Source organism: Tachyglossus aculeatus, chromosome 4, assembly GCF_015852505.1.
Source record: "Tachyglossus aculeatus isolate mTacAcu1 chromosome 4, mTacAcu1.pri, whole genome shotgun sequence".
In the NCBI taxonomy this organism is placed as follows: Eukaryota; Metazoa; Chordata; class Mammalia; order Monotremata; family Tachyglossidae; genus Tachyglossus; species Tachyglossus aculeatus.
Window position 1 is genome coordinate 39,734,679 of NC_052069.1, and position 13,928 is coordinate 39,748,606.

A 13,928-nucleotide genomic window follows, 5' to 3' on the forward strand; every position below is an offset into this window, starting at 1 on the left:
TTTATGAATCAGACTCCTGATTCCCTCTTTATATCTTACAGACTTCCTTTCTCCCCATTTTCAAAGCCCTACTAAAATCCTATTTCCTCCAAGAGGTCTTCCCTGTCTCATTCATCCATTCATTCTCAAGCCTTCCTTCTTTGTCACCTATGCACTAAGGCGTGTACCCCTTAAATATTTTGATATGTACCCCTCCCTGTCCCATAGCCCTTATCTACATATTCATCTGTAATTTATTTTAATGTCTGTCTCCCCCTCTGGTTTGTAAACTCCTTATCTGTATCTGCCCCAGCACTTAGAACAGTGCCTGGCACATAGGAAGCACTTAACAAATAACATAATAACTATTATTATTATCATTATCATGGGAAGGGATCACCTATACCTACTCTTTTATATCATACTCTCCCAAGCACTTAATACAGTGCTGTGCACACAGTAAGCATTCAAAACTACTACTGATTGATTCTGCAGGTAAAAGGCGTACTGTGCCAAGCACTGTAGTAAGCACTGGGTTAGATACGTGATAATCAGGTAGGATACAGATCCTGTCCAATATAGGGTTGACAGTCTAAGGGGGAGAGGAGATGGGTATTTACATTTAAGGATACTGAGGCAAAGATCAGTAAAGTGACTTGACCAAGATCATGCAGCAAGAAGATGACAGCATATGAAGAGTGAATTATTTATGGTTCTGCTGAGCCGGGATTCTCAGATATGCTGATCCTTTGGGAAGAAAACCTTCCTGCCTTGTAATAATACTCTCCTTCCTTCAGCAGAAAAGGCTCGGAAGTGATAATAAGCAAGGAAAACCCCTAATTTGATCCATAATATCGAGTGCCTACTGTGAACATAGCATTGTACCGTGGATTTCGAAAAGTACAATACAATGGTGTTGGTAGACACGATCCCTGCCCACAGAGACCGTACAGTCTACTGGGGGAGACAGCCCTACTGAGAGCTCACCTCCTCCAGGAGGCCTTCCCACACTGAGCCCCTTCCTTCCTCTCCCCCTCGTCCCCCTCTCCATCCCCACATCTTACCTCCTTCCCTTCCCCACAGCACCTGTATATATGTATATATGTTTGTACATACTTATTACTCTATTTATTTATTTTACTTGTACATATCTATTCTATTTATTTTATTTTGTTAGTATGTTTGGTTTTGTTCTCTGTCTCCCCCTTTTAGACTGTGAGCCCACTGTTGGGTAGGGACTGTCTCTATATGTTGCCAACTTGTACTTCCCAAGTGCTTAGTACAGTGCTCTGCACACAGTAAGCGCTCAATAAATACGATTGATGATGATGATGATGATGAAATAAATTACAGATGGGGAAACAGTAGAGTGTAATGATATGTACGAAAGAACTACAGGTCTGGGGTGAGTTTCAAAATGCTTAAGGGGTACAAAGAAAAGTGCATAGTCAGTGGAAAGAGGAGGGCGGAGAAAGGAAATGAGGTCTCAGTTAAGGAAGGTCTCTTAGAGGAGATGAGATTTTAAAAGGGTTTTGAAGGTGGAGAGAGTAGTGGAATGCTGGAAATGAAAGGGGAGGGACAGCCCCACAGGAGGATGTGGGAAACGAGATCAAAGTACAGTGAGTAGGTTGATGTGAGAGGACGGAGGTGTCGGGTTGGACTGCGGGAGGCCAGGGAGCTGAGGTAGGAAGGAGGGAGATGATTCAAGGAATGAGTCAGGAAGGGAAAGGTCAGATATCAGTTGGGTTATGTTGAAACAGTGTTATGTAACTTCCCTTCATACAAAGTTCTACTCTATCTGGAAGGTGCTCCCAAGAACCAAACTTAACTTCTCCGTTCCTCAGTTACGTCACGCGTAAAATGGGGATTGAGACTGTGAGCCCTATGTGGCACAGGAACTGTGTCCAACCTAATTACCTTGTGTCTTCTTGTCTTCTGTGTGACCCTGGGCAAGTCACTTAACTTCTCTATGCCTCAGTTACCTCATCTGTAAAATGGGGATTGAGACTGTGAGCCCCATGTGGGACAGGGATTGGGTCCAACCTGATTGCCTTGTATCTACCCCAGTGCTTAGAACAGTGCTTGGCACACAGTAAGTGCCTTTTAGACTGTGAGCCCACTGTTGGGTAGCGACTGTCTCTATATGTTGCCAACTTGTACTTCCCAAGCGCTTAGTACAGTGCTCTGCACACAGTAAGCACTCAATAAACACGACATTGATTAACAAACACCACAACTATTACTGTTATTAGTATTATTATTATCTTCCACAGTGCTTAGTACATTACCTGACACACTGTAGGCGCTTCACTAATACCATTAAAGAAAACCCTGCTTAGAGGCAGAACTGTGAGAGCGACATTGGGCAGTGTGGTCCTGCCCCTACCTATCTCTGCTGATTTACCAATCCAGCAACGTGTTATAGTTTCAAAATTATGAGGTTTATGTCACTGATACACATTTTATCAACATGTATATTGAAATATTGTATTGAGAAGCAGTGTGGCCTACAGGAAAGACCAAGGGCCTGGGAGACAGAGGAAATGAGTTTCTAATCCCAGGCCCACCACCTGTCTGCTTTGTGGCCTTCTCTGTGCCTCAGTCACTTTATCTGTAAAATGGGGATTAAGCCTGCGAGCCGCACGTGGGACATGCACTGTGTCCAACCTGATTAGCTTATATCCACCATTATCATATTGTATTGTACATTGTATATTGATAAGCACGAGAAGCAGCGTGGTTTAGTGGAAAGAGCATGGGTTTGGGAATCAGAGGATGTGGGCTCTAATCCCGGCTCTGCCACTTGTCTGCTGTGTGACCTTGGGCAAGCCACTTAACTTCTCTGTGCCTCAGTTACATCATCTGTAAAATGGAGATTAAGACTGTGAGCCCCATGTGGGGCAACCTGTTTACCTTATATCTACCCCAATGCTTAGAACAGTGCTTGGCACATAGTAAGCACTTATATACCACCATCATTATTATAAGCAGCATGGGCTAGTGGAAAGAGCAAAAGGACCTGGGTTTTAATTCTGACTGCCACTTGTCTGTTGAGTGCCTCAGTTTCTCTGTGTCTCAATTTCCTCACCTGAAAAATGGGGATGAAGACTGTGAGCCCCATATGGGGCAAAGACTGTGTCCAACCTGATTATCATGAATCTAACCCATTAATTCATTCATTCAATCATAATTAATGAGCGCTTACTGTGTGCAAAGCACTATACACAGCACTTGGAAGAGTACAATACGACAACCGACACATACCCCAGCACTTAGTACCATGCCTAGCATATAGTAAACGCTTAACAAGTACCATTAAAAAATTGTGGGGTTTTTGTCATTGATACATATTTTACCATCAAAAAACTAGCTACATACTTTGACCTGCACTAAAATTGTAGATAAGTCATATGTCGATTGAAAGAAATGACTTTCTTTCATTCCACTCCCACCCACCAGAGTGTCTGCACTTACTACTCACGTTTGTAAAACTGATTCCAGCAATAGCACCTTTAAATAGTGTCAAAAATAATGCCACAGCATTTGATGCTCTTTCAAGTTCCTGAATTTTTGCCTGAAATTCAGCTTTTTCACTTACGATGTCTCGTTTCAGCCTATTCACAAGAATAATAAAAATCAAATCGATTACACTCATCATCCTCTCTTGTTTTAACTAAAATAAATATAGAAGAGAGATGGATCACAGTTCATAGTTTCCATTTATTTAGACTGTGAGCCCACTGTTGGGTAGGGACTGTCTCTATATGTTGCCAATTTGTACTTCCCAAGCGCTTAGTACAGTGCTCTGCACATAGTAAGCGCTCAATAAATACGATTGATGATTTATTCAAATATTTTCTGACAGACCACAGCATGGCCCCATGAAAAAAAAGTATGGCACTTAGAGTCATAAGACCTGGGTTCTTATCCCAGTTTCACCTCTTTTCTGTTGTGTGGTCTTGGGAAAGCCACTTAACTTCTCTGTGACTTTTCCGTGCCTCAATTTCCTCATCTATAAAATGGGAAATACCTGTTCTCCCTCTCCTTTAGACTCTGAGCTCCTGGTAGGATAGGGACTGCCTAACCTGATTGTTCCGTCTCTATCCCAATGCTTAGTTCAGTGCTTATTTGTGCAATATTAGATGCTTAATAAACACCACCCTCTCTGAAACATTTACAAATTGTTAAGGTTGACAAATGTCAGCTCATGGAGGTTTTCTCTCCAGGATTATGAAAGACTGTCTTCAGCTATTGGGGGATCCTAACTGGAAGAAACCACTTCCATATCTTTGCCAAGGAAATTCTATGGATACACATACCAGAACGACTTTATGACCGAAGATGGCACGTTCTGAAGAGGGGGTGTCCGTGGAGTTGCTATGGGTCGGAAACAACTCGCCGGCATTTGAAGAAGAATGGGGGGCCCCAGAATTTGAAAAGACTCCCTCTTTAGGGTGTATCTGCTGCAGTTCGGAAGAAACGGGATTCAAGAGTGAATATTGGAGAATGAGTGGGTTGGGGTTTTAGAGGGACTTTATCCCTCCCCTCACCACTGTCAGCCTCCCTGAGGCAGGAGACTTTACAGAGCACAGAACTAGGCACTTGGGAAATATACTAGAAATCCCCACCTTGAAAGGCTTCCAGTCATGCCTTTCAACTACAATCTCAATTAATCAATCAATCAACGGCATTTATTGCATAGAGTTGAGAAGCAGCGTGGCTGACTGGAAAGAGCCCGGGCTTGGGATTCAGAGGTTGTGGGTTCTAATCCCGACACTGCCACTTGCCAGCTGTGTGACTTTGGGCAAATCACTTAATTTCGCTGGGTTTCAGTTCCCTCATCTGTAAAATGGGATTAAGACTGTGAGTCCCACCTGGGACAACCTGATAACCTTGTATCTCCCCCAGTGCTTAGAACAGTGCGTGGCACAAAGTAAGTACTTAACAAATACCATCATTATTATTACTGAGCACTTACTATGTGCAGAGCACTGCATTAATGATCTGTTACATCCTGGGAAGTTTCTGCTATATAGCTATTAGATTTTCAAAATATTTTCATCCAATTCTGTCAAATACACGCACACAGCACTTTTCTATTATTATTAATATAAAAACATGGACTCAAAGTCCTCTAACTTTGCTGGAGTTGTAAATGTAAACTTCAATAAAAATTAAATGAAATAGAGAGATTTGATTTTCACTGTCATTTAGCATACCAACTCATTTCGCTTTGATTTATGCTTCGTTGTAGATGCTTTTCCTGTGAACTATTTTTGCGATGTGTGGCTAGTTCCAAACCCTGAGGGTGATGATTTTCTGATGCCTCCATAACTTCGGTACATGGATTTAGAGCTGGTTTCAGGAGTTCCTCATTCATGCAGGCTGAAATCTTAGAGACAATTTTTTTTAAAAAAATATGCCATGTCTTCCCTCTTCATTTCACAATAGGCATTGTTTTAGTTTACTATGCGTTTAGGTTAAGCGCTAAAATATTGGATTTATTTCATAACCTGAAAATAGAAGTGTTCTACTATCTTGACTTTACTTGGTGGGACTCAAATGGCAAATCCCTAGTGCCTGCCACTTAGGCAGTCATAGTAGTAATAATAATAATAATAATGATGGCATTTATTAGGCACTTACTATATGCAAAGCACTGTCCTAAGCACTGGGGAGGTTATAAGGTGATGAGGTTGTCCCATGGGGGGCTCACAGTCTTAATCCCCATTTTACAGATGAGGTAACTGAGGCACAGAGAAGTGAAGTGACTTGCCCACAGTCACACAGCTGACAGTTGGCAGAGTGGGGATTTGAACCCATCACTTCTGACTCCAAAACCCGGGCTCTTTCCACTGAGCCACGCTGCTTCTCTAGCAGTGTGGGAAGTGGCGTGGCCTAGTGAATTGAGCACGGGCCTGGAAAAGTCAGAAGGACCCGGGTTCTAATTTCGGCCAGGCCAATGTGTTTGCTGTGTGACCTTGGGCAAGTCACATCACTTCTCTAGGCCTCAGTTACCTCATCCATAAAATGGAGCTGAAAACTGTGAACCCCATGTGGGACAGGGACTGTGCCCAGCCTTATTAGTTTGGATTTATTCCAGTGCTTAGAAAAGTATTTGTCACATAGTAAGCACTTAACTATCATTCATTCATTAGTAGTAGTAGTGATAATAATTTTGGTATTTGTTAAGCGCTTACTATGTGCCAAGCACTGTTGTTCTAAGTGCTGGGGGAGATACAAGGTCATGAGGTTGTCTCACGTGGGGCTCACAGTCTTAATCCCCATTTTCCAAATGAAGGAACTGAGGAACAGAGAAGTTAAATGACTTGCCCAAAGTCACCCAGCTGACAAGTGGCAGGGCCGGGATTAGAACGCATGACCTCTGACTCCTAAACCCGGGCTCTTTTCCACTGAGCCACGCTGCTTCTCCTAGTAGTAGTAGTAATACTGTGGGACAAGGGACTGTGGCTGACCTGATGATCTAGTATCTCCCCTAGTGCTTAGACCAGTGTTTGGCACACAGTAAGGACTTAAATACCACAATTACTATTTTTTTGTGCAATGTACTGTAATAAATGCTTGGTAGTCAGAAAGACCTGTTTCTAATCATGGCTCTGCCACATAATAATAATAATAATAATAATAATAATGATGGTATTTGTTAAGTGCTTACTATGTACCAGGCACTGTTCTAAGTGCTAGGGTGGATACAAGAAAATCATGTTGGACACGGCCCATTTCCCTTATGGGGCTCACAGTCTTAATCCCCATTTTACAGATGAGGAAACTGAAGCCCAGAGAAATTAAATTATTTGCCCAAGGTCACACAACAAACATGTGACCCCACGTGCAACAACCTGATAACCTAGTATCTACCCCAGTGCTTAGAACAGTGCTTGGCACATATAAGCGCTTAACAAATACCACCATTATTATTATTATTATTATCATGTGTCAGAGCAATGATTAGAACCCAGGTCTTTCTGACTTCCAAGCCTGTGCTCTATCCATTAAGTCATGCCGCTCCTCTAAACTACTGGGAGAGGTGATTCCCAGATCCATGATTGGCATTTCTCATTTTCTTTTCTTTTCTAAAGTTACTTTATTAGTAATTTCTGAACACTTTGCTTCCTGAAGACCGAAGAGTATTGTCAGAAATGCAATAGGGCTTAAGGACATTTAGCCCATGTATACAGCTAACTAATATCACCATTGAAATTATGGCTGGGCAGGCTTCTTACCGCAGTTTTGCTTCCATTGTATATTAATGCTTCAACAGATTACTTACTTGGCACTGTGAATTTTCAATCACTAAATAATCTTCTTGACCACTTGAACCATGGGACCAAATCACAGAACAGAGTTTGTCTGCTTCACCAGGTGTGATAAGTACATATCTTGTTTCCCAAAATGATTACATTCGACATAATAGAATGGCACTGTGCCACCTCCCAAGGCCAGCATTAATCTTTCTCCCCATCTAGAATGATGATGATAGTATTTGTTCAGCGCTTACTATGTGCAAAGCGCTGTTCTAAGCGCTGGGGAAGTTACAAGGTGAACAGGTTGTCCCACGGGGGGCTCACGGTTTTAATCCCCATTTTACAGATGAGGTAACTGAGGCACAGAGAAGTTAAGTGACTTGCCCAAAGTCACACAGCTGACAGTTGGCGGAGCTGGGATATGAACCCATGACCTCTGACTCCAAAGCCCGGGCTCTTTCCACTGAGCCACGCTGTGTCTCCAATGTAAGCTCATGATGGGCAGGGATGGTATCTACCAACTCTGTTGTATTGTACTCTCCCAAGTGTTTAGTACAGTTCTCAGCACCCAGTAAGCACTCAATGAATACCTCTAATTGATCCAGTTGAGGTTGCTCCAAATGATCCTAGAACAAGATTCATTCATTCAATCGTATTTATTGAGCCTTACTGTGTGCAGAGCACTGTACTAAGCGCTTGGAAGTACACTTTGGCAACAGATAGAGATAATCCTTATCCAACAACGGGCTCACCGTGCTCGCCAAACTCCGAATGATCTCCTCAGCTGCCAAAGATCTCAGGAACTTCTCTCCAAACTAAAAGAAAATGCCCTAGAAAATAGACTGGGATATCAGGAAGACCCACTCATTTCACATGGTTCAGATGAAACCTTAACTGAGAGCAGCTCATATGTAAGCAGCCTCATGAGTTTAAGAAAAAAAGCATAAAGAAATAGAAAGGAAATATGAGGTTCTGTTTAATAACTCGCAGATTGCATAAAACTTTTTTGGATGAACTGAACACTGTTGAAAATTGCATTATGAGAGTCAGGATTGAATTGGCCTGCCAAATGATGATTTTCTAAAAAATGTCTGAGTAGAGTAAGTGCACATAAGAAACTCTACATTTTAATGCAAAGCATTCCAAATAACGTCTTATGGGAGGCTTCCAGTTGTAGCCCTAGAATTTTGGAATCCCTCAGCGGCAACTTCATTTGGCTTTGGAATTTGGGAACCCAAAGTGCACTCAATCAATCAATGGTATTTCTTGAGTGCTCACTTTGTGCAGAGCACAATACTAAGTGCTTGGAAAAGTAAAGCACAAGACTCAGCAGACATGTTTCTGACACCCAAATCTACATCTCTGCCCCTGCTCTCTCTCCATCTCTTCAGGCTCGTGTTTCCTCCTGCCTTCAGGACATCTCCATCTGGATGTCTGCCTGCCATCTAAAACTCAATACGTCCAAGACTGAATTCCTTATCTTCCCTCCCAAACCCTGCCCTCTCCCTGATTTTCCCATCACTGTAGATGGCACTATCATCCTTCCCGTCTCACAAGCCCGCAACCTTGGTGTCATCCTCGACTCTGCTCTCTCGTTCATCCAATCCATCACCAAAACCTGCTGGTCTCACCTCCATAACGTCGCCAAGATCCGCACCTTGCTCTCCATCCAAACCGCTACCTTGCTGGATCAATCTCTCATCCTATCCCGACTGGATTACTGCATCAGCCTCCTCTCTGATCTCCCATCCTCCTGTCTCTCCCCACTTCAGTCTATACTTCACGCTGCTGCCCAGATCATCTTTGTACAGAAACGCTCTGGGCATGTCACTCCCCTCCTCAAAAATTTCCAGTGGCTGCCAGTCAACCTATGCAACAAGCAAAAACTCCTCACTCTCGGCTTCAAGGCTGTCCACCACCTCTCCCCCTCCTACTTTACCTCCCTTTTCTCCTTCTACAGCCCAGCCCGCACCCTCCACTCCTCTGCCACCACTAACCTCCTCACTGTACCTCGTTCTCGCCTGTCCCGCCACTGACCCCCAGCCCACATCATCCCCCTGGCCTGGAATGCCCTCCCTCCCCACATCCGCCAAGCTAGCTCTCTTCCTCCCTTCTAAGCCCTACTGTGAGCTCACCTCCTCTAAGAGGCCTTCCCAGACTGAGCCCCCTTTTTCCTCTCCTCCTCCCCATCCCCCCGCCCTACCTCCTTCCCCTCCCCACAGCACTTGTATATATATTTGTACAGATTTATTCCTCTATTTATTTTACTTGTACATACTTACTATTCTATTTATTTTGTTAATGATGTGCATACAGTTTTAATTCTATTTATTCTGACGACTATGACACCTGTCAACATGTTTTGTTTTGTTGTCTGTCTCCCCCTTCTAGACTATGAGTCCGTTGTTGGGTAGGGACCATCTCTATATGTTGCTGACTTGTACTTCCCAGCCCTTAGTACAGTGCTCTGCACGGAGTACCTGCTCAATAAATATCACTGATAGACTGACTGACTGAATCTCCAGGCTTCTGTGAGAAGGGATGTCCACAAGTAGTCTGTGTTGGGTTGAGTCTGCCCTCTGACAAAACAGGTTAAGTAACCAGAACCAAAATGCTTAAAATCACATTTCAGTTTGGGATGCTTCCAGAAGCCACTCTCCCGGGTACCATCGCCACAGGGCATACAGAGCTTCTTGTGTGTTTGGCAAGTGAATTGGAAATAAGTGTTGGGTACAGACAGGAGGGTACTGTGGTTGTGAACCTTCTCCAGAAATCCCGGTGGTCTGCAGAGGTAGCCAGCTTGGAGGACTCAGGATCTACAGCTCTGGAAAACTTTCGCCCTCACGTCTGTGAATGGTTTTGTTGATGGTCAGGTGCAAGCTAAGAATGTTATTTGCTCTTCCAAAGCCTCATGAGAAACGCACTTGCCTCTGCAATTTTTCCCACAGAAAACCTCAAAATGCTTCTACTTTCTGATCACCTTCTAACCCCCACTCTAACCCGGACCTTGTGGTGGCTTCTGTTCTTTTATTTCCCCCTTGCCTGCTTTTATAGCTATTTCCTCCTTGGAATGGTTTTCCCTTTCCCACTTCTTCTCTATGCTGAGCATCTGAAACTGGCAGTTTACAATGCACCTCAACCTCAATCAATCAATCAATGGTCTTGATTGAGCGCTTACTGTGTGCAGAGCACTGTAAAAAGCGCTTGGAAAGGACAATCTGAGAAGCAGCGTGGCTCAGTGGAAAGAGCCCGGGCTTGGGAGTCAGAGGTCATGGGTTCTAATCCTGCCTCTGCCGCTTGTCAGCTATGTGACCTTGGGTAAGTCACTCGACTTCTCCGTGCCTCAGTTACCTCATCTGTAAAATGGGGATTAAGACTGTGAGCCCCACGTGGGACAACCTGATAATCCTGTACCCTCCCCAGCACTTAGATCAGTGCTTGGCACATAGTAAGCACTTAATAAATGCCATTATTGTTATTATCATTATTATTATTACAATTTGGCAATAAAGAGAGACAATCCCTGCTCACACTGGACAGTCTAGAAGGGGGGAGACAAACATCAAAACAAGGAAACAGGCATCAATATAAATAAATAGAATTATAGATATGTTCACATCAAAACAAGTAAACAGGCATTAATATAAATAAATAGAATTATAGATTATGTACAACTACACACTTGTGGGGCGTGAAGGTGGTTAGAGAAAAGGGAGCAAGTCGGGGTGGCAGAGAGGGGAGGAGGAGCTGAGAAAAAGCGGGGGCTTAGTCTCCTCTCTACCAACATTGTTCTCCGTCCTCCTTTGACTGTGAGCCCCACACGGGATCTGGTTATATTTTATTTACCCCAGCACCTAGTGCAGTGCTTGGCACATAGTTGGCACTTAAATACCATTATCATTATTATCACTAATAATAATACTACCTCAAATTCAGACTGCAGACGTATACTAAACTTAATATCTCTTAGCAAGGTAGATCAGGAAAAAATTCTACATCTAAGAAGCATTCCTGAGGCATAACTGCACTGTAGTCATAATTATTCATTCAACTGTATTTATTGAGTGCTTATAATTATCAAGATGTTCCCACCGGTTTAGTGGTAATGTAATTAGCAAAGCGTGACAGTGACATGAAGGCAATTTATTCCCATATTCCTCCATTCTTTTCCTTCTTTCATCTCCCATTTTAGGCGAATGGCAACTGACAGCTATGAGAGACACAGAAAATGGGAATGAAAGGATGAATTATTTTTCCATTTTTTCCCGTTCCCAAGAATTGGGATTCTGGGAGAATCCAGGGCAGTTTCAGAATATGCAATAATCTTGGGAGAATAGCTTTTAAGAAGCAGTGTGGCCTAGTGGAAGAGCACAGGACTGGGAGTTAAAGGATCTGGGTTCTAATCCCGGCTCCACCAGTTATCTGCTGTGTGACTTGGGGATGTCACGTCACTTCTCTGTGCCTCAGTTACCTCAGGTAATGAGACTGTGAGCCCCATGTGGGACATGGACTGTGTCCAACCTGACTAGCTTGAACTACCCCAGTGCTTAGTATAGTGCCTGGCATATACTTAACAAATACCATTTTTTAAAAAGTTACAGTATGTGGAAGAATACATTGAAGAGAAACCATTTTTATCTTCTATTAAACATATCAAAATAAAAAGCATAAGAATCCTACAAACTCTTCACCCTTTAGAAACAGCTTCCAATCAGGCATTTCGCCAGAAAATCACAAGATGATCATTAACAGCAATGGAGAGGGCTATTCATGAATTATCAGGAGGGTGGAAAGTTGTAAGTGGATTATCATCATCATCATCAATCGTATTTATTGAGCGCTTACTGTGTGCAGAGCACTGTACTAAGCGCTTGGGAAGTACAAGTTGGCAACATATAGAGACAGTCCCTACCCAATAGTGGGCTCACAGTCTAAAAGGGGGAGACAGAGAACAAAACCAAACATACTAACAAAATAAAATAAATAGAATAGATATGTACAAGTAAAATAAATAAATAAATAGAGTAATAAATATGTACAAACATATATACATATATACTACAGAAGGATTGGAAGCTAGCCATAAAAACAAAACAAAACAGACAAGCCAGCCAAAGGCTAAACATACTCAAGAGCAGATGAAAATGATGGGGTCTATTTGATAAACTAAATTAATATTTCTGGGTCCTATCTCTTCTACACTTACTATAGAAATGGTCAGAGTTCCAGGCTCGAAATTTAAACAGAATGCAGAAAGCAGGGAGAAGATTATGAAAAGTAGCATGGCTCAGTGGAAAGAGCTCGGGCTTTGGAGTCAGAGGTCGTGGGTTCAAATCCCGGCTCCGCCAATTGTCCGCTGTGTGACTCTAGGCAAGTCATTTAACTTCTCTGGGACTCAGTTACCTCATCTGTAAAATGGGGATGAAGACTGTGAGCCCCCCGTGGGGCAACCTGATCACCTTGTAACCTCCCCAGCGCTAAGAACAGTGCTTTGCACATAGTAAGCGCTTAATAAATGCCATTATTATTATTATTATTATGAAGGGAGCAATAAGACTCCCTTAAAGTTTAGAAAAAAAGCCTATGAAGAGAGAATTGAGGGAAATAGCACAAGCAGCATGGCCCAATGGACAGAGCACTGGCCTGGGAGACAGAAAGATCTGGATTCTAATCCCAGCTCCACTACTTGTCTGCTGTGTGACCTTGGGCAAGTCACTTCACCTCTCTGAGCCTCAGTTACCTCATCTATAAAATGGGGATTAAAACTGTGAGCCCCATGTGGAACAGGGACTGTGTCCAACATGATTAGTTTGTGTTTACTCCAGCACTTGGAACAGTGCCTGGCACATATTAAGCGCTTAACAAAATATGATAAAATATTAGGATCTAATCCCTTACAGTACACGAATAAATAGCAACTGGAAGATACCCACCAGCTCTTTTCTGTCTCCAATGAGTATATAACGAGAAACAGGTTTATACTGAAACACAGGTGGCTTCTACTCCCATGGTGATTTCAAAAGATTAGATGATTTTTTTTTTCCAAACAGGAGAAAGACCAAGGGTTTTTTTAGGTGCCTAAAGTTAGGGGACAGATTCAATCCAGCCCTTTCTGGCCCTTCAATTCTAAGAAAATTAGCTAACCTCAGACATTCAGGCCAGCAGCCTTCAAAAGCTACATTCTTCCTTCCTTCTCTCCTCCCCACAGAAGGAAAATGTTCACCTCAAGAAAATCATGTGCCTCAAGAACAAACTTACTTTAGAAAAATCAGGAAGTAACATCTTTTGTTGACTCTGAGAACCAGCTGAGAGTACGTCACCATCATCGGGTTCATGAAGCGGTAATGACATTCTAACAGTTGTTTCTGCGGAAAATGTAGAGAAATCAAAGGAAATTTATCCCCGCCACAAAAAGGGAATAATCATTCATTCAGTCGTACTTGATAAGCGCTGAGTGCAGAGCACTGTACTAAGCGCTTGGGACGGTACAATCTAATAATAAACAGACACATCATCATCGTTATCACCGGGAATTAATTAGCACCTGTGTGAAGGACACTGTACTAGATTCTTTGGAACTCACAATGAAAGGGATATGGCTCCTGACCTCAAGGAAATTATCCTCTAATGGGGAAGGGAAGATAAGATGAAGTGCCAACGTCCACTAGGGATGTGAGCGTTGGT

The 13,928-nt window shown here is 42.9% G+C and overlaps 1 protein-coding gene across 1 annotated transcript in view; it reads right to left on the bottom strand.

Annotated features, from left to right (window-relative positions):
* ODF2L (outer dense fiber of sperm tails 2 like) overlaps positions 1-13,604 on the bottom strand; it is a 50,557-nt gene extending 36,953 nt beyond the window's left edge. The window contains exons 1-3 of the mRNA XM_038745197.1: positions 13,503-13,604; positions 5,199-5,371; positions 3,461-3,593 (exon numbers count right to left, since the gene is read on the bottom strand). Of these exons, the coding sequence (XP_038601125.1) occupies positions 3,461-3,593; positions 5,199-5,371; positions 13,503-13,595 (399 nt within the window). The 5' untranslated portion in view covers positions 13,596-13,604. The remainder of the gene's footprint in view (positions 1-3,460; positions 3,594-5,198; positions 5,372-13,502) is intronic.
* Positions 13,605-13,928: the final 324 nt, after the last annotated feature.